The 24,931-nt window shown below is 38.9% G+C and overlaps 1 protein-coding gene across 2 annotated transcripts in view; it reads right to left on the reverse strand.

The window, feature by feature from the left end:
- Positions 1-2,060: 2,060 nt before the first annotated feature.
- Positions 2,061-24,931, reverse strand: part of chka (choline kinase alpha) — a 58,377-nt gene continuing 35,506 nt past the window's right edge. For both annotated transcript variants that reach the window (XM_063061828.1, XM_063061827.1), the window contains 9 exons: positions 18,294-18,407; positions 17,270-17,403; positions 15,053-15,157; positions 14,448-14,506; positions 14,135-14,219; positions 11,884-11,992; positions 6,492-6,598; positions 3,802-3,883; positions 2,061-3,645 (listed from right to left, as the gene is read on the reverse strand). In XM_063061828.1, coding sequence (XP_062917898.1) covers positions 3,586-3,645; positions 3,802-3,883; positions 6,492-6,598; positions 11,884-11,992; positions 14,135-14,219; positions 14,448-14,506; positions 15,053-15,157; positions 17,270-17,403; positions 18,294-18,407 — 855 coding nt within the window. In that variant the 3' untranslated portion in view covers positions 2,061-3,585. The remainder of the gene's footprint in view (positions 3,646-3,801; positions 3,884-6,491; positions 6,599-11,883; positions 11,993-14,134; positions 14,220-14,447; positions 14,507-15,052; positions 15,158-17,269; positions 17,404-18,293; positions 18,408-24,931) is intronic.

A 24,931-nucleotide genomic window follows, 5' to 3' on the forward strand; every position in this document is an offset into this window, starting at 1 on the left:
ATCAAGGACACGACCCATCCAGCCAACACACTTTTCGTCCCTCTTCCCTCTGGGAGAAGGCTCAGGAGCTTGAAGACTCGTACGGCCAGATTTGGGAACAGCTTCTTTCCAACTGTGATAAGACCACTGAACGGATCCTAACCCGGATCTGGGCTGTACCCTCCAAAGATCCGGACCTGCCTCTCAGTTTTTTTTGCACTACCTTATTTTCCCTTTTCTATTTATAATTTAAATTGTTAATATTTACTATCGATTTGTACTCCAGGGAGTGCGAAGCACAGATTCAAATATCGCTGTGATGATTGTACGTTCTAGTATCAATTGTTTGGCGACAATAAAGTATAATGACATTTTTCGTAGGATGCCAGGTAACAGGAGTTAGCACAACGCTATTACAGTTGGGGCATTCCGGAGTTCAGAGTTCAATTCTGGCATCACGTACAAGAAATCAGTATGTTCCCTTCACCAATGTACCGGTTTCCTCTGGGTCCTCCAGTTTCCTCTCAGTCCAAAGGCGCACTGGTTAGCAGGTTAATTGGTTGTTGTAAATTGTCCTGTGATTAGGTTAGGGTTAAATAGATGGGCTGCTGGGCAGTACAGCTCGTTGGGCTGAAGGACCTGTTCCGTACTGTATTTCTAAATAAATTACGTGCTGATCCCAGTGGTAGGTGCCAGGGAAAGTGGTGGAGGCACTCAGATGAGCACGTGAACATGCAATGCAAAGATATGGACCACGTGGAGGTAGATAGAATTAGTTTTAACTTGGCATAATGGTCAGCATAGACATTGTGGGCCACATGGCTAGCTCCTGCACTGTGCTGTTCTAGGTTCAGAGGTAATACCAAACATAACTATACTATGGTACTCAATTTAGATGGTAGTGTACATTGTTATTTGAACAAGAAACTACATTTGTACAAGAGCAGATTATTTAAGTATTTTACACCTGATCATAACTTTCTGTGGACTTTTAGTCAGTAACATGTCATTGCCAGGAAAATGTGAAATAATTGGCAGCTATATCACATCGGTTTAACATTAGTTAACCAAGTTAAAATTATACCTGATTGATGAAGAGGCAGCATCTGTACTTTACTACCTTCTCCTAACATTGTTTTGATCATGAGGTTGCATCCACTTGAGTTATTTTAAAAGCCAAGCACTCATTATAAGAACTGCCCTAAATGTAACATCTACATTCATAAATCTTCAGCAAGTTCAGACAGTAAAGTACATACTCAATTCATATTTCCTTATGCCATTAGGAAAGACCTTTATTAAAAGATTTGATGCCATACATATACTGTACATACAATGACAATTTACAAAAATACAACTGATTTGGCATTAACATAAACTTATCACACATCACCATGGCATTATAAAATTAAAAAGCATTTACATTTTCTTTACAGTAATAAACAAAATCAATACCTCAGCATACAAGGTAAATTTTGATTGCTTATACTGCAATTCCACCAGTGCAATTACGCTATCTTACAGAAAAGGCAGGACTGGCTAGTAAAGCAGATGTACTACACGAAGGCAACATGGTTGATTTTTGTCATTAGCAGTTAGACTCTTAATGACAAATCAACAAAAGTTGATTTAGTGCTACCAAGTGGAATACTGTACCGAAATTTTACATTGCAATCTTAGTTTTGTTGGCATAGTTTAAGTTGATAATTGCATTTCAAACAGTATTCTAAACAACTAGATGTACAAAACTCTTAAAAATTAGGTTTTAGAGCTCTACTGGACTGGCTTGTGTCTGCATCTTGGTAAGATATTCAATTGTTATGAGGAGTTAAACCCTACTCTGGTGACCATCAGCTGGTACAAAAACATGTACAAAACATATGTACATATTAGCTTCCTTTTAGCATCAGCTTCATTAATAATGTTTTACCCTAGATAATTCAACAATAGCTTCAACGCTCACATACAAGAAACATTAATTCATAAACTATCCTGTTCCATTGAGTTTTGCCTTTGGTCTGAATTTCAGAGCTTAACCATATCTCTTGCACAATATACAGTACCGTGGCATCAAGACAAAGGAAGTCAGATGTTAGTTTATTTGACCTATGTGAGCACACCAACTGAGTTACAGACAATAAGTAATAAAATACTAAATTACCAATAAACATTAGTCATCGTTACTCATTATGTACAGAAATTCACAATCTGATTGGCTTGGAAACTAAACAGTGTATGAAACTGCAGAATAGCTAATCTGAATAAATGTTAGAAAATGATGTATCGGGATTGGAAATTCTACTCTGGCATGAGCTCAGAACAGCTGCCTTTGTACAAATTCCTGCTTGTTCACCTCAAATGGAATCTTGCCAATGTTGAACTTTGAAACCTTGATTTAGCTTAATCATTTACTGTATTTGCAACTCCTGTTACAAAATCATTAATATGTAATATATTTATTCACACTACAGTATTATTGTATATAAGAGTATAAATGCAACACATTCTTTCAAAGCATCTAAATGTATGACGTCAGACTGAAAAAAAATCAAAACAGCCAAAGCCTTATAATCCTAAATTATGATTTTTTAAAAACTACATCAGCTCATTATATTAGAAATGATTGTCCCATTTCAGTGATCAAGTTCTGTCCATAACACCTTTCCGTTAATTAGATTTGTGTGTCTACAATTTTCCACTCTTATACTCATCTAAAATAAACATAGGTATAGATTTGCACTAGCTAAACACCAGAGATGGAATATCCAACTTCAGGGCTACACTTAAAAGTTCAAATGATCTAACAATATGAATACCAGCAAAGAACACTGACAGGCATCCTGGTTCATTAGCAACTTGGACCATCTTATTGCAAGATTATTTGGAGATGACTGGGAAGATACAAGCATTTAAAGAGCTATCCCACCAGGTTGCTAAACGTCTAGCTTTTCAATCAATAGGATTTGGGTGCTGTTGCCCTATATGGCTCAAATATCAGTCAGATGTATTATACCATTAATAAAGCAAAATTATACAATAGTGTACATACAAAATTAACTTCAGCAGCTTTGCTTCCCAATTAGAGTGCAATAAATTATTACAGAGTGTTTTAATCTACATTTACAGGCAAGTATTTCAACAAATAAATCAACTATGGCTCATTCGTATTGTTACTTTACCTAAAAAATAAGCTTTGCTGAAAAACAGAAAAGTAATGTTTCAAAAAAAGGCTTTTAAAAATACATGTCAAATTTTCCAGCTGGAAGAATATTTAGATGTACACTATCCAATATTTTGTTCACCAAATATCTAGCAAATAAAGTTACTCCAGTTAAAGGATCAATTAACCATTTAGTATTGATTTAACAATACATTACTGTGCTTTTTAAAATTCTATTTATAAAGCATCTCTAAAAAGTAAACATAACTTTTTGCATTCCATAAAGTTGATTTTTTTAACACTATAAATCCATGTTCTACCACATGAATCAAATACCCACAGCCAGATCTCTACTGGATATTGCTGCGACTTTCCTTAATTGGCCCTGCCAGCGTTACTTTTCTTCCTCTGTCTTCACTTCACACCACTGGATCATCCACTAGATTTCAAACACCTAGATGCCTTTTCTGTTCAAAATAGGTTTCAAATCTTGCAATAGCATATTCCTGTGGAAGACACAATTATATTCAACAATTAAAATTTTATTACAGAATAATGTTTTGATTTCACTTATCTTGGAGATATAAAAATGGCTTCAATGTGTACGTATTATGTGCACTTATGCATAAACTTCCCATTGAAAATGACAATATTGTACTCACCAAATATCCAAATTCAATTGTTGAAATCCGAGCTTGAATAATAGACCATAGGCCCCAAAAGAAATGTGATGCAAGTGCATATCTGCAAATTTTAAACATATTTTTCAAATTGCACATCCATTGATGTATGGCCACAAAGAAAAAGCATAATATATAAATACTGTATATAGAACCAGAAAGAAATATGATAGGGCACTTCACTGATCTCAGATTTAACACAAAGATCTGATTATCTTGCATCATTCAGCATCACCAAAAAAAACCTATCTTAATGGTCTCTCCACAAATACACTGATTCACAATATTTAAATACCATTGAGCTTCTTTTAAAAAAATGGGTGCCAAACTGCCTGCTAATGCTTTACTTTACTTTCTATAAATAGTTTCTCTCCCCCCCCCGCCACCATTTTCTCGATCAAGTTTATCAAGGCCAAATAATGAAAATCTATTTAAAGAGTAACTATTTCTCTTTCCACAAATGTTGCCCATCATGATATGAACTTCCAGCAACAGACGAAATTCTCATGTGGTTGCAAACTCCAAGTTGAACAGACATGAGAAGAACTGAGCAGTTAATCTTTGTAGCTCTCTAATTAAAATTCTCTATTGCTTGATACATTCAGATTTTTTTTTAAATAGAAAAGAAATTAAGGCAATCAAGAGATACAAGATAAGAACAGATCTGATTAATTGCCAGGATGTGCACAAAGGCCTGAATGACCTTCTATGTTTGCTTTGGCATCAATAACTACATTGCTTTATCTCTCTGCATTTTAAACAAGGCAACAGCACACACTTTAGATCTTAAAAACCATTTTGAAAACTTGACAGCGGTTATTCAGTAGTTGAAATCCCATTTTTAAGAGGATGAATTAAAATGAATTCAGAATGTGACAGAAGATTTGAATCCAGTTCATCTATTTGGATGAAACCACCCTGTCTCTATTGAGCACAAAAGGTTGAAACATTTCTTAACCGACTGATAAATGTTGCAACACAGAACATAATAAAAATAAGAATCCTGGGAAACATATGGAGTGTGAGAACTGAAAGAGAGAAAAAAAAATATCACACTAGTATAGCAGGAGATAGTCTGCTAAGGGTCCTAATATTTGTCCAGATGCATTTGCATTATTGGTGTAAACTTTCAGGATAAATAATTAGTACACATCCCATCATTGGTACATTGATTTTGCTCAGGAATAAATTATAATGAATTGTAGCTGGCTCCAAGCCCATGATGGGCATAGCATTGGTAATGTGTAACTGCACATTGTTGTTGCTTACAAAAGGCACAGCCTCCTAAAAATAATTTCTCAAGTAACTGAGGGGACTCATTTCAGCACTGCAACTAATACAGTTGCAGGAAACACTGATTACAGGATGAGTGGCAGAAAACAGTGGTTGGCATCATAACTATCGGGTCAGGAATCAACTTGGAAACCATAATTTTTGGTTGGCAATGAGAAGTAGTGGTGGTTTTCCACCTACTGCACTCTTTCAGAAATACATCACTATTCATACTTAGAAGCAAACAGAAAGCACCTGCTGGGCAGAACTCACACTAATGCTACAACTATGCTACAATGCTATCCAACGGCCATGAGACCACTACAGCACAGAAACCGGCCCTTCAGTACAGTAAGTCCAAATCATTAATAGATTGTCATTTCTCTGTTTGCCAACTGGGATGACTCTGTAGGAGCTAACAGTTACAACTAACTCTTAGAACAGACGTATTTACCTACACTCACTCAGTAAATGGGCATTCTTATTTCTGAGAGCCAACAATACTGTTACTTCAAAGAACATGAGATTTTAACTCTGTGCAAGAGTTTATATTATAGTGGGATGGAGGTGAGAGAGGGGTGAGGATGGTAATAAGAGGAGGGGATGGGTTTGGAGGACAGCACGTCAAGACCTGGGACTGACTCCTTCAGATGACCTGCTGAATGCTCAGTTGGGAATCAAAGCTCTGGTCTGCAGTAAGGCAGATTCAACATTACATCATGGACCTCAGATTTTTGCTATTCTGAGCCTCAAGAAAATTTAAAAAATAAAAGAAATGTTTATTTCCCAGGTTGATCCGGTGGGGAATTGTGACTGCCAAGTTAAAACTGATAGAAACATTTGTTTTCACAAGTTATCTTTTGTCAGAACAAAATTCCAAATGACTAAATTCACTAGAGTGATTCTAACTGGCCACATTTCCATTGCTTCAGAAGTAGTCTTAAATAATTGCAATGAACCTTAAATAATTTCTATGAATCTTAAGATTATTTCCCACGTCATATTTCAGTTTCTATCAAAGCTAGATTAACCAAATCTTCAAAAGTACACGTCTCTTAAAACAGCTAATTTCCCATATTTCCACACTCCATCCACTAACTTGGTATAACCTATGGTAAAATAATATACAATTTGTCAATTTCCCCCACTATTGGCGTGGAGCACTTAGCCCAGCATAAAACATGTTAATAAATGGGCAGCAGTTTTAGGGCTAATTATTGGTTTAATCAATTATTTCAGAGTGTTCTCTCACTGAGGCTTGGTTCAACCATCAGAATTCATAATAAGCAGGCTGCAGAGTGAGCCATATAACACAAAACCTGTCCTTTGTACCAGTCAATGTTCATTGAATTGCATAGAAAGTCAATTCAAAGGCTAATGTAATGGATTTTTACATTCACCTATTTACTTCTTCCAGCAGTTGTTCCTCCATTTTTGCAATCTGTTTTTCATCCATGACTTCCAAGTCATTCTGCAGCTCCACATTGTAAGCTCGAATAAAATGAAGCTGTCAGAAAATGCAATATTATCAAAAACAGCAAAACTATCCAATGTTAAACTGAAAAACACACTTCATTTCAATACTATTTCATTGGCTCTTCACTCAACCCTGGAACATCTGGACAGTGAAGATGCATGCATCAGGATGCCCTACATTGACTACAAATCGAATTTAAATACTACCATCCCCTCAAAATTAATCAGTAGGCTTCAAGACCTTGACCTCAATACCATCTTGTGCAACTGGATCCTCGATTTCCTCACTTGCAGACCCCAGTCAGTTTGGATTGGCAACATCTCTTCCATAATCTTTTGCACATTGGTTGATTTTCTATCCTGTTGTCTGTGGTCTCTCATTGATTCTTATATTTACTTAGCTTGCCTATAAGAAAATGAATCTCAGGATTGTATATGGTAACATATATGTACCTTGATAATAAATTTACTTTGAACTTTTAACAATATTCTGTTCTTAACTGAGGGTCTCCGTCAGTCAGAGCCGACCATGGATATTTTGTCCTAGCTGTCTAGATATGCAAGCCTGGGCAGCAAGCTGTCGGCATGTAGCAAGCTCCCCCCTCTCCATGCACCTGATAAACCCAAAGGAACAGCAGACACCAGTAGTTTGGTACCAGCAGCATCACAGGAGTTGCCATTCAGCATTGAACTCCATGTAAGTGCCTTAGAGACTCCAGCTGCGGATTCCACCCACCCCCGCCAGCCCAACCGGGATTTACCACTGAAGCCTTTGCCGTGAGTGGGTATAGCCGCAAGACAGCAGAGGTTTGAGATCAGAGTTTTCCCTCTCCTCGAGGAGCTGCCAACAATGGCTGACGAGCCCCATCTACCTGAAGTGACTGGTTTTAAGGTAGCAGTAGCCCACCACTGCCCCTTCTCCTGCTAGTAGAAACGCTCCTGCTGGGCTTAGTAGCTAAGCCACATGTGCGTGCCAGGAGCTGGACTTAGTTGTTAGAGGCTATTTGAGGTGCACACCATTGGGAACATTTAATGGGTAGTGGGAGCTTTTCCCCATTACCACCCCCAGCCGTAACAATTTTACCTATAACTATAAAAAGGCATCCGTTAGTCCTGTGAGACCATGGATCTGCGCCTGGAAAGTCTTCACTCTCTAGGGTGCAGGCCTGGGCAAGGTTGTATGGAAGGCCAGCAGTTGCCCATGCTGCAAGTCTCCCCTCTCCACGACACCGATGTTGTCCAAGGGAAGGGCATTAGGACCCATACAGCTTGGCACCAGTGTCATCGCAGAGCAATGTGTGATTAAGTGCCTTGCTCAAGGAAAAAAAATGTTCCCTTGGCTGGGGCTCGAACGCACGACCTTCAGGTCGCTCGTCCAATGCCTTAACCACTTGGCCACGTGCAACTATAACTATAATTGCAAGACAAATGATTGGAGGAGATTCTGCAGATGCTGGAGATCCAGAACAACACACACAAATTGCTGGAGGAACTCAGCAGGTCAGGCAGCATCTACAGAGAGGAATAATGAGTCAACGTTTCAGCTGAGACAATTCATCAGGACCCTTCAAAATAACAAAAGGCAAGTCTGAGGGTGATGAGTGTTTAAGGAATAACTTAATGTTTGTCGCTCATTGTGGGATAAATACTGCACACTGCTGATGCAGGTACAGGGAGATACACCCCAGTGTCTTCCACAGAGACTGTTAACTGTTCTAGAAACATAGAAAACCTACAGCACAATACAGGCCCTTCGGCCCACAAAGCTGTGCCAAACATGTCCTTACCTTAGAACTACCTAGGCTTACCCATAGCCCTCTATTTTTCTAAGCTCCATGTACCTATCCAAAAGTCTCTTAAAAGACCCTATCGTTTCCACCTCCACCACCGTTGCCGGCAGCCCGTTCCACGCACTCACCACTCTCTGCATAAAAAACTTACCCAACATCCCCTCTGTACCTACATCCAAGCACCTTAAAATTATGCCCTCTCGTGCTAGCCATTTCAGTCCTGGGCAATAGCCTCTGACTATCCACGCGATCAATGCCTTTCATTATCTTGTACACCTCTAATCCTCCGTCGCTCCAAGGAGAAAAGGCCGAGTTCACTCAACCTCTTCTCATAAGGCATGCTCCCCAATCCAGGCAACATCTTTGTAACTCTCCTCTGCACCCTTTCTATGGTTTCCACGTCCTCCCTGTAGTGAGGTGACCAGAACTGAGCATAGTACTCCAAGTGGGGTCTGACCAGGGTCCTATATAGCTGCAACATTACCTCTTGGCTCTTAAACTCAATCCCACGGTTGATGAAGGCTAGTGCATTGTATGCCTTCTTTACTACAGAATCAGCCTGCGTAGCAGCTTTTGAGTGTCCTATGGACTCAGACTCCAAGATCCCTCTGATTCTCCACACTGTCAAGAGTCTTACCATTAATGCTATATTCTGCCATCATATTTGACCTACCAAAATGAACCACCTCACACTTATCCGGGTTGAACTCCATCTGTTATGTTTTATAGCTCGCAGTAGTCATATTTAATACCAGAGAAAATACATTAAGACTGTAAGGACTTGGGAGAAATGCGATTCCCTAAAAGTACTGTTGTTGTAGAGTACTGTCAAGTCATGGATAGTGCAGTTGTCCATAGGGTTTTTTGTGCAAGATATGGAAGTAGATTGCCAGGCCTTTCTTCCCCACAGATACTGCTGCTGTCCAGCTTAGGACCCAGCCAGATTCAAACACAGGACCATCCACCTCAAAGCTCAGTGCTGATGCCACTGCACCACCGGCCAGCCCGGTGTACTGACAGGGTGGTTAAAAAGGTGCACGGTATATTGGTCTTCATTAGTTGGGAGATTGAGTTCAAGAGCCACAGGGTAATGTCGCAGCTTTATAAAACTCTGGTTAAAGCACACTTGGAGTAGTATTGTGTTCAGTTTGGTTTGTCTCAATATAGAAAGATCGTGGCAACTTAGAGAGGACACAGTAGACTTAACAGGATGCTCCCTGGATTAGAGAACATGTCTTTGGAGGAAAGGCTTGGAGCAAAGGAGGATGAGAGGTGAGAATAGAGGTGTATATGAAGCATAGGTAAGAATGAACCTTTTCCCCAGGTTGGCAGTCGCTACTTTTAAGGTGAATGAAGTATAGAGGGGATGACAGAGGATTTTTTTAAAAAAACCTTGAGTGAGGTAAGTGTGTGTGACACATTGCCAAGGGTGATGGCAGAGGCAGATATATCAAGTACACTTAAGACAGGGGTCCTCAACCTTTTTTGCACCATGGACTGGTTTAATATTGACAATATTCTCGCGGACCATCCGACCGGGGGGACGGGGGTGTTCAAGTAGGGTTAAACTCACCTCAACTTGTCTTTTACAGTTAGGGTTACCAACTTTCTCACTCCCAAATAAGGGACAAAAGCAGCAGTTAAATACGGGACAATGTTTACCCCAAGAAAGACTACCATGACCATGAAGCTTTGCGTGGGCACCTGTGTGTGCATGCGTGACATGCACATATGTGACGTGCGCGTGTGCATACGTGATTTTTTCCACTGATCGGTTTTGCCTTCATCTTCCCAACTTCACTGTACATACATTATTTCTACTTTATATAGGCTGTGTTTTTAATTATATCATTCCTGCTTTTACTATATGTTAGTGTTATTTTAGGTTTTATGCGTTATCTGGAATGACTTGGTAGGTTAATTTTTTGGGTCTGGAAACGCTGAAAAATTTTCCCCATATAAACTAATGGTAATTGCTTCTTCGCTTCACGCCATTTCGGCACGAAAGGTTTCATAGGAACGCTGTACCTTAGCGGGGGAAATACAGGACAAGGGCGGTCCCATATGGGACAAACCAATTCAGCCCAATATACAGGATGTCCCAGTAAATACGGGACAGTTGGCAACCCTATGTTCAAGATCAACAGTGCGTGACAGGGAATGAGGAAAGGTGCAGCTGACTCATATAATTTCTTTGCGGCCCGGTGGCTGGGGACCGCTGATCTAAGGTACCCTCAAATCGGCACATGGATAAATGAAAAGTGGAGGGCTCTATGGGAGGGAAGGGTTAGGCTGATCTTTGAGTAGGTTAAAAGGCTGACACACATAGTGGGCCAAAAAGCCTGTACTGCGTTGTACTGTCCTGTATGTACTTTTTGGTGTGCCTATACCACACATATACTGTACTTATGTCCAAGGGTAAACTTCAGATATCATAAGGCATTTATACAGCGCACTTTTGTCCTGTGGCTTGCTTTGGTAAGCTCATTACCAGCATTTTATTCAGGCTGCTATTGGTACTGGTCACCTATTAGAGCCAAGCAATAAAATGGACTTTCAGGAGCACTTAATTCAACTGTTCAATAGAACCATTTATACATCTTTGATTAATAGACTAGCTGTTGTTTTCTCTAGGGTTCAGAAGAATGAAGCATCTCAATAAAACTTACAAACTTCACACAGAATTTGATAGGTAATATGTAAGGGGTCTCTCCTAGCCCAAAGGTCCAAAGCAAAACAAAAGCGGAGTTGTTTTTTGTTCCAGATTTCCACAAATACAATCTCTTGTGCCTCAAAAGGTCTAGTCTAAGTATAGGCACACTTAAGACAGATAAGAAATTTCTTCTCTCAGGATCATGAATCTTGACCTGAGGCTTGGTAATCAGATCAACAGATTTTGCAAATTTGGAGTAATCAAAGGATATGGGGATAGTGTAGGGAAATGGCATTGAGATGTTCTTGTGAATGGTAGAGTAAGCTGAAAGGACCAGATGGCTTACTGCTGCTTCTAGCTCTTAGCCTTCCCTTCGTTCTGCCCAAATTCACTGATTGGTTGACATCTTTCGTTCATTATAGACAACAGGAACCATTTCATTGGACCAAGGGTATACATGCATAAACTGCCAGTATTGGGGCATGTCCTACCCATTTCTCCCAACCTTTCAGATGAGGTATAGATATCAGACAAGTCCCAACAATGCAGTGTAATACAGGGACCATTTAAAAACATTTTAACTTTTTAAAAATTCATATTGAATGCAGCAGTCTAGAAATAATACACAAGGACAGCAGATTTCTGATTATAACACCATCAGTGAACTACAGTTTGTTATTATAGTTAACCTACAGCTCATTTATGCATATTAAACTTATGTATATAGCTTAGTATGCATAAATTAGCTTTAGGTTAATGATGCAGTATCACTGAATGCTATACCAAGGAATGAATTAAATTGAATACAATAATTTGAACTTGTCTAAAGAGAATTATAATGCATACTTGAAATTGCAGTATGTAAAGACATACCTGCTGCATTTTGGTGGGGTAATTCTTGATGTCAGCTTTAAAAAATGGATATTCATCACAGTTGTAGTCATACATCCATTCACAGAAGTGATTCCCAAAATCAAATCCTCTATAACAACAAAAAAAAATCGTTAACTGAATACATTATTCATAATTGTCTATTCTTCAATCCCTCAATCCTTCAGAAAGTTAGCCTGGCGAATCTCTTTTGAAGTGCTTCCAATATTACTACATCCTTTGAGGAATGGAATTAGTACACAGGAACAAGGCACATGAAGGATGACTGGGAAAACAATACAGCTGTCAAGACTGCAGGTTTAAACGATGAATACTGGTTTTCAGTAGCAGATGAGCAAACAAGCAAAACCACGGGGATAGAAATATAAAGAATAACTAGAAAGGGAGGAGGAGCTAGAATCTCATCGCCAAATAAATAATGCTGAACATGCCTGGTTCAGACTCACACAGCAGCCTGGAAGAACAAGGATTAGGCCAAGAATTACAGCAAGACAAAAAGCAACTTTACAGTTACTGGTCATCAGCTAGGAATAAATACTGGAAAGGTTTCTACAACTGTAATTAGAATCCAGATGTCTTCATTAAAGAGTGGAAGGAAGCTGGTTATCAGCACAAGGAAGAAGAATATCAAATAGCAAGGAAACGGGGAGGGGAATCTGACCACAGAGTGTGAATTATATAATGGAAGACAAATTAGATTAATGCCATTTTATGTTATTTCACCATAAAATGTCATGATTTCCTGAAAAATGGATTTAAAATGCATTGAGGTTAAAGGCAAGCAGCTGCATATTTTCTAGGGAATGCTAGGATATTGTGGCTAAAGTCTAATCTGTGTTGCTTTGTCTAGCAAAGCCTGAAAAGGCTGAAGGTTTGGGAATAGTTTTAGCTGTATTTTCTTAATGATAAACCCTGAATAAGACCATTATCATTTGCAAATTGAGGGGTGTTTAAGTCAACAAGATGGATTTAAACACTGCATGCAAAAATATGGTCATATCCCTAGGTAACCTTCAAAGTAAACAATTTTACACCCCATGTTTAAGCATGGAATATTTTGGTCAAGCTACTTGAAGTGACATCTTCTTTTGAGTAAACAGCATTTATGCATCTGATCAATTTTTAAAATTTCCTTGCTTTGAAGTTGAAATTAATCTGCAGAACCAAGTGATGCTCTCCAACTGCGAAACATGACAATTATTAGTTCCATCAGTGACAGAGGAAAATAGTATAATCTAGATCTGGTATTTGCACAACTAAAAGTTATGATATTTAACTTCATCATGCCCAAAAGACCTTGCAGAGGAATTGAACCTCTACTAATGATAATATATGTTAAATAATTTAATTTGGCATCATGTTCAGCTCAGACATCATGACCAAAGGGCCTGTTCCTGTACTGTTCTATGTGGTGTTCCCCAGCTCCACTCCAGTAGCCTGCCTGGCTCTGCAGAGTTTCTGCTCCTTTTTCTGTTCTTTCTCCAAGTGTGGTCAAGCCAAGAGAAAGGACAACTGATGGGCAAGAAACTGCTCTGTGCACAAGCCCCTGATCACAAATGAAACACCTTGTCGCCTTCCAGAACACTCTACATATAAACCACCTTGGCAGCAAATTGTGGCAGTATTTAAAAGAAATGAATCACAACCAAAATATTCATTGATGATCAATTCAACCAAAACTGGCACAGGGTCCTCATTCTACTTATCCTCATGTGTTAAGAGCACACTGATAGAAAATAAGTGTGAAAAGCACATCAATGTGTCAGCTGGCATACCACGTGTGGGAAATGTGACCGTGTATGTTTGTAATGTTAAAAGTTTACACTTCTAGTTGTGGTAAGTATAAAGTATTAACAAACCAAATTTTGATCCCAAATTGCTTAGAGTAAACAGTTTCCCAACAAGCACAAGCTCTTTTCCAGTAATATCTTCAACTCAGTTATGGGAATTGTTGAAAGACTCGGGCAGTAATCAAAGACTTCAGAATCGGGGGATCAAATATTTGATAAGAATCATGCCAAAAAAAAATTATTTTAATGATTCATGAGATAAGCAGAAAAACTTGAGTAAATGTTTGAAAAAGTCACATTCATTTAATGCACAAGTCTGAGTTCTGGTCATCTATCCAAATGATGTGCCTAGTTATTAACATTAGAATATAGTAACTATCTAGTTCAAGAACATAAATATCTTCAATTAATTACAGCTGCTTTTAAAGTAGCATTACATTTACCTGAAGTTGTAGCTACTGTATTCAAAGTCGATCAGCATCAGTTTCTGATCTGAGTTCTCAGCATTATCCAACAGCAGAAGATTTCCTGGGATGAAAAGTCAAAATTAGATTACCAAACAGCATGACTCTCCTGCAAATCTGTTATGACTCATAAGACACCTCCATTTTCCACACAATTGTCCTCAAATGTAAAATGAGAAATTTCACAATTTTGTCTAAACAGACATTGCAAGTATCTTCAAATTAAAGAGACTATACATCTTACTTTGACAAATGAAACAATGCTAGTTTAATGTGCAGGGTATATTCTGACCTTCTTGACAGTCATTGTGACAGAAGACAACTGGTGAAGGGGTTGCTTGAAGCAAAGACCTAAAGAAAGAAGGGAGAAAATATGACAGTAAACAGCATGGTAGCAATTTCACTCCCTCTTCCAGTATTCTTAAACTCACTCTTTCCATTTCCTTTATTTTCCTTCAAACTTCACTTTCACCAGCAGTCAGGGTGTACTGATTAATTTGAGATACAGCTGGTAAAATGAGTATAATTATTCCAATTTGAAAGTGCTCTTCTAAGAAGAATTTCACAATTTAAAGCACTCTGGCCAACTTTCTCACAATGTAAATATAGTTACCATTTTCTCTTAATTGGAGAAAGTTAACACTTCAAGCTGATGATCAAAATATTGCCAACCCAAAACACTTGACTGCTTCTCTGGTCACAGATCCTGCCTAACCAGCTGAGTATTTCCATTAGCTTATTATTATATGAATTATTTCAAAAAACTGCTATCATCCCTTTCCTGTGCAGCATGTGTTTCATCTCCCCACCCAAAACATTATGAATATTGGAGACTTTAATTATGCACTAGTGTTTACTGTTTCATTCTTAGTGTATATTTTCACTTCAAAGCCCCACCTTAACTTCTCGAGTTCCTCAGGCAGGTTGTAACCAAGAAGTTTGTGGAATGCTCCAACATGCGATTCTCTTGTGAAGTTAATTCGCATCACTTGCTGTAAATATCTGTCATTAATGATAAAGAACATTGTTGATTAAATTGCTGCTACTGATGAACAACAAGCAAGCTTGAAATAGAAGTGTTGCTTCTACTGAAGATTTATGCTCTACATGAACAGAACTATAAGCAATAAACTTGAAAAGTTAAAAAAAACGCAGTCAGTAGAAACCTAAAAAAGTTGGAGATAATTAGGTCAGACCACATCTGTAGAAAAAGAGGTAACATTTTCCATTTCCTGTACTGATGGAAGTCATTGATCTCAAGCATTAAGTGTTCCTCTCTCCACAGATGCTGCCTAAGCATCTCTACTATTTTGTTTTTAAACATTGCATAAGTAATGAGCTTAGCCACTTCCTTGGTGCTTATTAATTATATTCTATTCATTGAAAGTATAATTTGCTTTAAAATACAATACTTGAATAATTTGGTTCTTCATATGGACATCACTAGTTGTATTGCAATTTATTAGTTTCTAAAATACTAATCAAGTCACACGCACGATTCTCTGAGAAATATTAAACAAAGGATACCTTCAAGAAGCTATACTAACACTTAACATACCAATTAAAAGAACTTAAACTTATTTTGTTTAATCTAATGAAATATTCTCAATAAATTTGTCAGATAAAGAAATAATGACAAAAGGCCAAATTATAATCCTCTCTTGTGTTAAATCAGATTGGCAACAGGAGAGTATTAGAACAGAGAGCAGAATTCTCAGGATGGAAGTGAGAGGAGGGAGGTGGATAAAATTCTCTCTGCTTCCCTGCCTTGATTGGTGGCAATTGCTCATGACTGATTTTGTATGAATGAAGATTCTGATTTAAAGATCCCCAGACACATAGCCCAAACAAAAATCACATTCCTGGTTCTCACAGAACAGCCAAAAATGAAAGATGCCAAAATCTTATAAGGAACCATGAATAACTTAGCAAAATGGCAAGAAAATCAAAGAAAATAGTGGGGAAACAAAGTAACCTAAAGGACTTGCTGAATTCATCCAGCACTTTGGTTTGTTTGAGGGAGAACCAATAAAAATTGAAGCTAAATTTATGTAAAAATTCTTTACTGATTGGTCTTTTACCAATCTAAAATATTTTCATGAATATCAATGGAAGTACAGTCCCAACTTACTGTGACGGTGGTCAAACTAGAATTTCTGAACATCTAGCTATAGCTTGACATAGTGGGCAAACATCCAAACTACATAAATGAGCAAAAAAAAGGAGTACAAGCATATTACCCAAATCATGATGCAAAAGAATCACCTTGGCATTTTCTGCTATCTGAAGTAACATGGCTGATGTTTTGTTCATGCAAACAAGATATTAAGAGATAATTAGAACTGAGTGATCTTTTCTTCCCAAAACAAGTCTGAGTGAAAACAAGGATGATCACTGTATTCTCTCTTTATTACAAGCTCCACAATAAAAGCACATTACAGCTCGGGATGGAGTTTGGAATTCAATTCCAACATCATTTGTTAGGAGTCTACATGTTCTGCCCTTGGAATACCTGGGTTTTCTCTGGGTACCCGTTCTCCTCCCACAGTCCAAAGATACAGCAGGTAGGTTAAATGGTCATTGTAAATTGTCTCATGATTAGATTAGGGTTAAACCGGAAGTTGTTGGGGGGTGGGGGGTTGCTGGGTGGTGCAGCTCAATAAGGCCAGAAGGGCCTGTTCTGCACTGAATCTCTAAATAAAAATAAATTAAAGATAATCTAATCACACTTTAGTGAGCCACAAAGGGCATACCAAATTGCCAAGCACAGCCAGCGCAGGAAATGATTACACACTTCATTGTTGAAACATAAATACTGGGAATTGCATCTATCTTTCTTAATTTGTCTAAAAATAATACATCAACAATATATTCCTTTCTGGTAAAAACAATCAGAGAAGAATCAAAGGCATATAATAAATGGAAACTTAACCTGAAGCAAAAAGCAAATTGCCAGAGGAATTCAAAAGGCCAGCTAGCATCTGTGGAGACAAAGAGATGACACAGATCTTGCTTGGTCCACTGTGTTCCTCCAGCAGTTTGATTTTTTTTGTTGCTTTATATAATACACATTGTATGGATTTTGCAGAAGTTATATATCAGTTAAGTACTTACTTTTCCATAGTACAAAACAACCACTTTGGTTCTTTGTTAAATGGCATTGTCATTCTATGGAAGGTGGCCATCTTTTTTGCTATTTCTGTTGAAATACTTGGAATAGCCAGTTCTCTGGTCTCCAATTTCCGACTCTAGAATAAAGTGACAAACATCCATGTATTGATCTGACCTGTTATATTATATTATTATTATTATAAACTATGACTATCTATATTTAAATAGCTAATTACTTGCCACAACACACTTCCTGTACCATCAAATTCAGTCTTCATTGTACAAAGTTCAAAAATTCCATTGTAACTTGCCGAAAGTTAAAAATGTTATTTGTAACACAATTGTTTAAATATCTAATCGTTCCTGTCCTCTACATTGTAGTTACATGATTAGATACATTAATAAGTTTATATTTCTTTATCAAACTAATAACAATGGACAAATAAATGCAGGAGCCTTAACAACCCTGAATCAAGTACTAGACAAAGTAGCTGAACAACTTCCCGAAACGGTTACATTTTAAGAGTCACTTGCAGCACATAACTAGCCACTTAAATTTGAGCAAACCTAACTGAAGTGGGTATTTTTGAATAAACCCTATGAAATTTAATTCATTTAATATTAAGATAGTATAATGGAGTGCACTGCCTTTTAAATTACGTTCTTAATGATGTAAGACTTGTATTAATTTACTATCCCATGATTTCTGCTGAAGCAGATTTGTTCCAATGATATTGGGAAGTAATTAACTTTAATTAGGCAGTGTTTGTGAGCTAGTAGGTGTCTAGAGAAAACTTCTCTCATACAAACTGGCGTGATGGGCTTAGTAACATTATTTCACTGACTTCTTGGACTTTGAGCTACTCTGGGAAAAAATTGTAAAGGTTTTACTTACAAGTATTTAATAATAGCAACACTAATAGAACACAAGTGACATTGTGCTACCAAAAGCGTTTGCCTCCATGTCCTTAACTTTCCGCAATCGCACCAGGCCACAATCAACCATAAAAATTGATATTAGTCTTACTGCAATGAACTGTTCCAAACGACCCTGAGGAAAGATTCCATATAGTTTGGGACCAAGGGATCGCTCTGCCAAGATGGCAAACATAACACTTTCCAAAACCATGGCTTCAGTTCCCTGTGAAGTACCATATAAATTAACTGTTAATTACTTGAAAATAAAAGTACATTTCTAGCATACATTATTATTTTTAACCAAGACATTGACCTGAAACTGAAAATAACTAGTGGTAAGATTTTTTTTAAATTACAGAGAAAAAGCCAAGGGGGATGTGCAAAATGCAGGAGAAAATGAATGGCTAAAGGGAGATTTATGCAAAACAATAGTAAGTGGTTAAAGGATGTAGAAGGAGAAAAAAAAATGTCTAAATGTCACTGCAAATAGAAATAGAAAGATCATGATGACCTGAAGACTTGTTGACTTCAAATTTAAGAATAGTTCATCTTGCTGTATCACTGATACATACAAATGATCAGCAATTCCCTGAATGATGGTGTTCCTTTAAACAGGGAGACCAGGGCCTAACAAATAGACTCCAAGGTATTAACGCAGATGGCACCAGGATGAAATTCTGTGTTACATTTGGTAATCCAAGACCAAGTAGAAAAGTCTCCAGCATTCGAATGCTTTAAAAACGAACAAGGTGACACTGAAAGGAGATGACTTTTCTAATTATGTGGCACTCAGGAGTTTTATCCTTTATGTGATCCTAAACAAGCAGGAAACAAATAATTCACTTGTGTTATGCAGTGTAAAATGAATGTTTTAAATAATCCTTCAATATCTGAGAACATACATGTTCATTCTTAACCTCTTTCCCCCTTTTACTTGTCCCTAGATGTAAAGTAGGCAGAATGAAAGGAAACAGAAATATAGTACGTTTTCTAAAACGTCTCAAAACTCTGGTTTGAATCTTCCGACTATTAGACATATGAATGACTACCATCCTCCACGTTGCAAACTCGTTGGGGGAAGGGGACACAGAGTGGGAGAGACACTGGTGGGGGTGCGGAAAGGTGAAGATCAGAGGGTGGAGAGGGACACAGAGAGCCACTACATACAACACTCCTGTGTTGAGAACCTAACACAAATCCAAAAGTAAATTGGCCCACGGCTGACTAACTAAGCCCTCCAAGTCAATGGTAACCATAGAAACTGAAAGGAATTCCAGTGAGGTCAAAGCCAGGGTTGACAGCTAGGATCTGCTACCGTTCCAACACTAGAAGTCTGTAAAAACAAAGCTTAGTGTTGAAGGATTACACAGCAAACAGCGGAAATAACTAGTGAAGGCAATAATGCAGAAGCAGCTGAAGCCCGGCTTCACCACAGGAACTAGCCTTGTAAGACATTCCCAAACATAATCTATGCAGTTATAAAGAAGGTATGACAGCAACTGTACTTCATTAGGAATTTGAAGAGATTTGGTATGTCAACAAATACACTCTAAAACTTCTATAGATATACCATGGAGAGCATTTTGACAGGCTACACCACTGTCTGGTATTTGGGGGTGGGGGGCTACCGCACAGGACCAAAAGAAGCTGCAGAGGGTTGTAAATTTAGTTGGCTCCATCTTGGGTACTATCCTACAAAGTACCCAGGACATCTTCAAGGAGCAGTGTCTCAGAAAGGCAGCTTCCATTGTTAAGGACCTCCAGCACCCAGGGCACGCCCTTTTCTCACTGTTACCATCAAGTAGGAGGTACAGAAGCCTGAAGGCATACACTCAGTGATTCAGGCCAGCTTCGTCCCCTCTGCCAATCGATTCCTAAGTGGACATTGAACCCTTAAACACTATCTCACTTTTTTAACATACATTATTTCTAATTTTTGCACCAATTTTAATCTATTCAATATATGTATACTGTAATTGATCTATTATTTTTTCTTTCTTCTATATTATGTATTGCTTTGAACTGCTGCTGCTTAGTTAACAAATTTCACGACACATGTCGGTGATAATAAACCTGATACTGAATTTAAGATACTGGCTTTAGGTCAACTCAGATCACTGCTTTAAATTATGCTGACCTCTCTTCCCCAGTTACTAAATTTTAAATTAACCTTTTCACATTCTAGGTCTGAAAAACAGTCCATTCCCTTGCTTGTTTCCCAGATTAGTATGCAGAATCATCTGAAGTACTTTATGAATACATTCTCTGCACTAACTGTCCAGTCTATGCAGATTAAAGACTGCTCTATTACCCTTGTTACATTCAATTCTTATTTCCTGACTTAGTTACATCTACAGAGCTGGCTGCTGTGGCCCTCCATTCCCTGCTCTGCTTTGTGCCTGATCTCTATTCCACCTCAAGCCAACGAGAGGCAAGCATTGGAGGAGCTGAGCAATGTAACAAACAGGCACAAAACTGCTCACCCTGATGCCCTCCCTATCATTATGGGAGATTTCAACCAGGCCAGAGCGAAGAAATCAGAGCAACTACCACCAACACACTTGACCACTGTTATACAACTATCAAGAACATTATAAATAATTGTAGTTTTATACATATAAAAAAATGGAAAAGGTTATATGTGTGAAAAAAGTACATGATAATTGTGAACTCCTTATCCAAATAAAAATAAAATTAAAAAAAAAGAAAATATGCAGCAGGTTTGGAAAGAAAAAAAAGAACATTTACCACACCTTCCCACACCCACACTTCACAAAGTTTGATCACCTGGCTGTGCTCGTACTCCCAGCATACAGACAAAGACTAAAGGCTGCAGCACTAGTAGTGAAGACCAAGAATATATGATTAAGGGAGGAAGAGAAGCATATACAGGACTGTTTTGAGTCGGCGGACTCGACAATATTCAGGGATTTATCTTGGGATCTGAATGAATATGCCACAGTTGTCACTGACTTCATCAAGACCTGTGTGAATGAGTATGTGACTTCAAGAACTTACAGGCCATACCCAAACCAAAAGCCATGGAAAAACTAGGAGATTGGTAGTCTGCTAAGGGCTAGATCTGTGGCATTCAAGCCCAGTGATCCAGATCTATACAAGGTACAGGTACAACTTACTGAAGGCTATTTTAAGGGTGAGAAAAACAGTTCCCATTGAGGTTACAGATGGAATCAAATGCACATCAGCTCTGGCAGAATTTGCATCATGAATGGTTGTGATACTTCACTACCAGATGCGCTGAATGCCTTTTGTGTACACTTTGAAAGGGAGAACAAAACTACACCTGTGCAGATTCCTGCAGCATCTGGTGACCCTGTGATCTCTGTCTCAGAGGACAATATCAGAACATCTTTGAAGAAGGTGAACCCTCGCAAGGCGTCAAGACCTGCTTGTGTACATGGCAGGGCTCTGAAAACCTGTACCAACCAACTGACAGGAGTGTTCAAGGACACCTTCAATCTCTCACTGATGCAGTCAGAGGCTCCCACCTGCTTCAAAAGGGCAACAATCATACCAGTGCCCCAGAAGAGCAGGGCAGCTGTCTCCAACAACTACCACCCAGTGGCACTCACATCTACTGGGACTAAGTGCCTTAAGATTTTGGTCATAGCTAGAATCAACCCTTGCCTAAGCCAGGACATGGACCTGCTGCAATTTGCCTATTGCCACAATGGGTCTACAGTTGATGCAATCTCACTGGCTCTCCACTCAGCCTCGGATCACTAGGATGTTGGCAAAATCCAAGTCAGGCTGCTGTTTATTGACTACAGCTCAGCGTTCAACACCATCATACCCATACCCTCAGTTCTAATCAACAAGCTCCAAAATCTGAGCATCTATACCTCCTTCTGCAACGGGATCCTTGAGTTCTTCACTGGGAGACTACAGTCTGTGTAGATCAGAAATAACATCTTCACCTCCTGTACAATCAACACTGTCAACCTCAAGCACGTGTGCTCAGCCCACTGCTCTACTCTCTACACCTACGATTGTTTAGCTAGGCACAGCTCAAACTTCATGTATAATTTTGCTGATGATAGATCAATTGTTGGCAGAATTTCAGACAGTGATGAGCAGCAGGAGCGAGACACATCAGCTGGCTAAGTAGTGCTGCAGCAACAACCTTGCACTCAACATCAGTAAGACAAAGGAACTGACTGTGGACTTCAGGAAGGGGAAGTTGAAGGAACACACACCAGATCTAACAGGGATTAGCAGTAGAAAGGCTGAGCAGGTTCAAGTTCCTGGGTGTTAACACCTCTGAAGATCTGTCCTGGGCCCAACATATTGATGCAATTACAAAGAACGACAGATGATATTTCATTACGAGTTTGAGGAGACTTGGTATGTCACCAGACACACTCGCAAACTACTACAGATGTACATGGGGTGCATTCGAAATGGCTGCATCTCCATCTGATACGGAGAGGCTATTGCACAGGATCAGAAAAAGCTACAGAAAGTTGCAAACTCAGCCAGCTCCATCACGGACACTAGACTCCCCAGCATCAAGGACTTCAAGACACACTGTCCCAAAAGGCAGCATCCATCATTAAGGACCCCCATCACCCAGGACATGCCTTTTTTTAAAAAAAAGTACAGCTACCATCAAGGTGGTACAGGAGCCTGAAGACACCCAACATTAAAAGAATAGCTTCTTCCCCTCTGACAAGCAATTTCTGAATGGACAATGAACCCGTGAATACTACCCCAGTTTCTTCTCCCTCCCCCCTTTTTGCACAACATTTATTATTACGTGCTTATTGTAATCTATAGTTTATTATGTATTGAAATATACCGCTGCCACAAAACAAGAAACTTCAAGACATATTGCCAGTGATATCAAACCTGGTTCTGGTTCTCACTATTCTTCAAAGTTGTTTACTATTTTCCTGATTATCTAGTTTTGGCCAGAATATCTTTTGCTGTTGTGTCAACATTCTGGACATTGGACAGGACATTAAACTATGCAGTTGCTATGGTGAAGGCACAATTGACTGCACTGAGGCCAGGACAGGGGGCTCTACAATGGAACTTTGCCCTGGTGACTAAGCCTTGGAACCTATGTGCAGAACTACAATGCTTCCAAGTCAGTGGGAAAACTACCTTAACATGTATGTATTGGTGGCTGCTGTAATATCATCTTTAACTTTTCCAACACCAGATTGTCTTCATTGCACGGACTGCTGTTTTTTCTTAATTGTCACTTTTATTGCAATACTCTAATACAAGACTGGTCATCGATACTCATTCCTTATGTATTTGCAATCTGTGCCGGTTGCTATATATTGTGCTTGTTTCACAGCATCGTAAAAATACACATTTGCTGGCTTTGCATTGTCAAGAATGTCTTGCCTGGCTGAGTGACTGAGCCAAAAGGAACCCAACCATTGTGTCAGGTTGAAGTACCAAGCAAAAATAGAAGTACTCAGGCTATGGCTGTATTTTATACACCAAATAACTGTCTAGAAACAATTTGACAAGTCCTAAAATAAAAGACAAAAACTTACATAAACAATACTTCAGAATGGAGCGATCCTAACTGAGCTATACATAAATTACTAACTGCTTATTTCAAAAGAAAATGTGCAGTTCCCATGCTATTCTCATCATTATAACCTCATTCAACAGTTGACAGCTACTCATCAAGAGAAGGAGCTCCAAATATATTGTGTCACAAGAAGAAATACCTGAGAAAATGGGAATACAAGGCACAATGCTATGAACTTCTGAAAACTAATTACCTGGTTACTAATTCTTACATTATTAATAATGCATAGTGGTATTAAAATATAAAATTTTTAAAAATAATTTGGTAGCAACAATTTGAAATATATTACTGCCAGTTATTCACAGCGATGCACGTAACTGTGCACATTTTTCCACAATATCTACTTGTATTCAGTGTTTTTCCATTGTGGTTTATTGAAGCAGAATAAATGAGATTTTGTGTAAACATTATTAATTCTCCATGGATTCACAGGCTCTTGACACAAATGAGATCTGAAATGTTCCACAGAATATGCTACCCCGAAGCAATTAATACTGTCCAACTCTTAATTGAAATATTTCAAAGTTTTGGCCTAGTCATAATGCAAATATAACAGATTTAAAATGAATATACAAGTCTGGACATTTACCAGAGATTTATCAGAACAGTGAATTCCAAATATTGAGCATGATTTTACTGAAACCACAAGGAAAATCTGCTAATATGTATGGACAAATATCTTAAGTAATATTTAGGATAATTTTCATGAAGGGGATCAAAAAGACACGGCCCATTCCGACCAGCACCTCTCTGGAGCAGACGACCACACAGAAGTGACGGCAGAGCGCTCAGGGTGCCCCAGATGCTTCCCCAGAGCGACCAACGTCCCTGTTGGTGGCCATCCACAGCTGCCGGAAGTGAGGCCTCCGCCGCCGACCTCGGAAATCAAACCCGAGGCTCGGCTGAAGCGGTGGCCTCCACACCGGTGATTCGGTTTATGGACTTGTTTCAGCCAGGAGCCCGGCCATCCGGGATTAAGTGTCAGCTTCGGGGCCCGACCCAATCGACAGCCCGGGCCCCCAGCAGCTGTAAGTGGCAGCGGAGCCTCTCCCGTTACTCAGCCCGGTCCGGAGCGCACGACGTGACCCGCCGATCGATCCCCTTGGGACGCGTCCAACAACCTCAAAGAGCTGACAACAACACACTGCATCGGTGGAAACCTGGAAAGATGCACT

This window comes from Mobula hypostoma, chromosome 11, assembly GCF_963921235.1.
Source record: "Mobula hypostoma chromosome 11, sMobHyp1.1, whole genome shotgun sequence".
Classification (NCBI taxonomy): Eukaryota; Metazoa; Chordata; class Chondrichthyes; order Myliobatiformes; family Myliobatidae; genus Mobula; species Mobula hypostoma.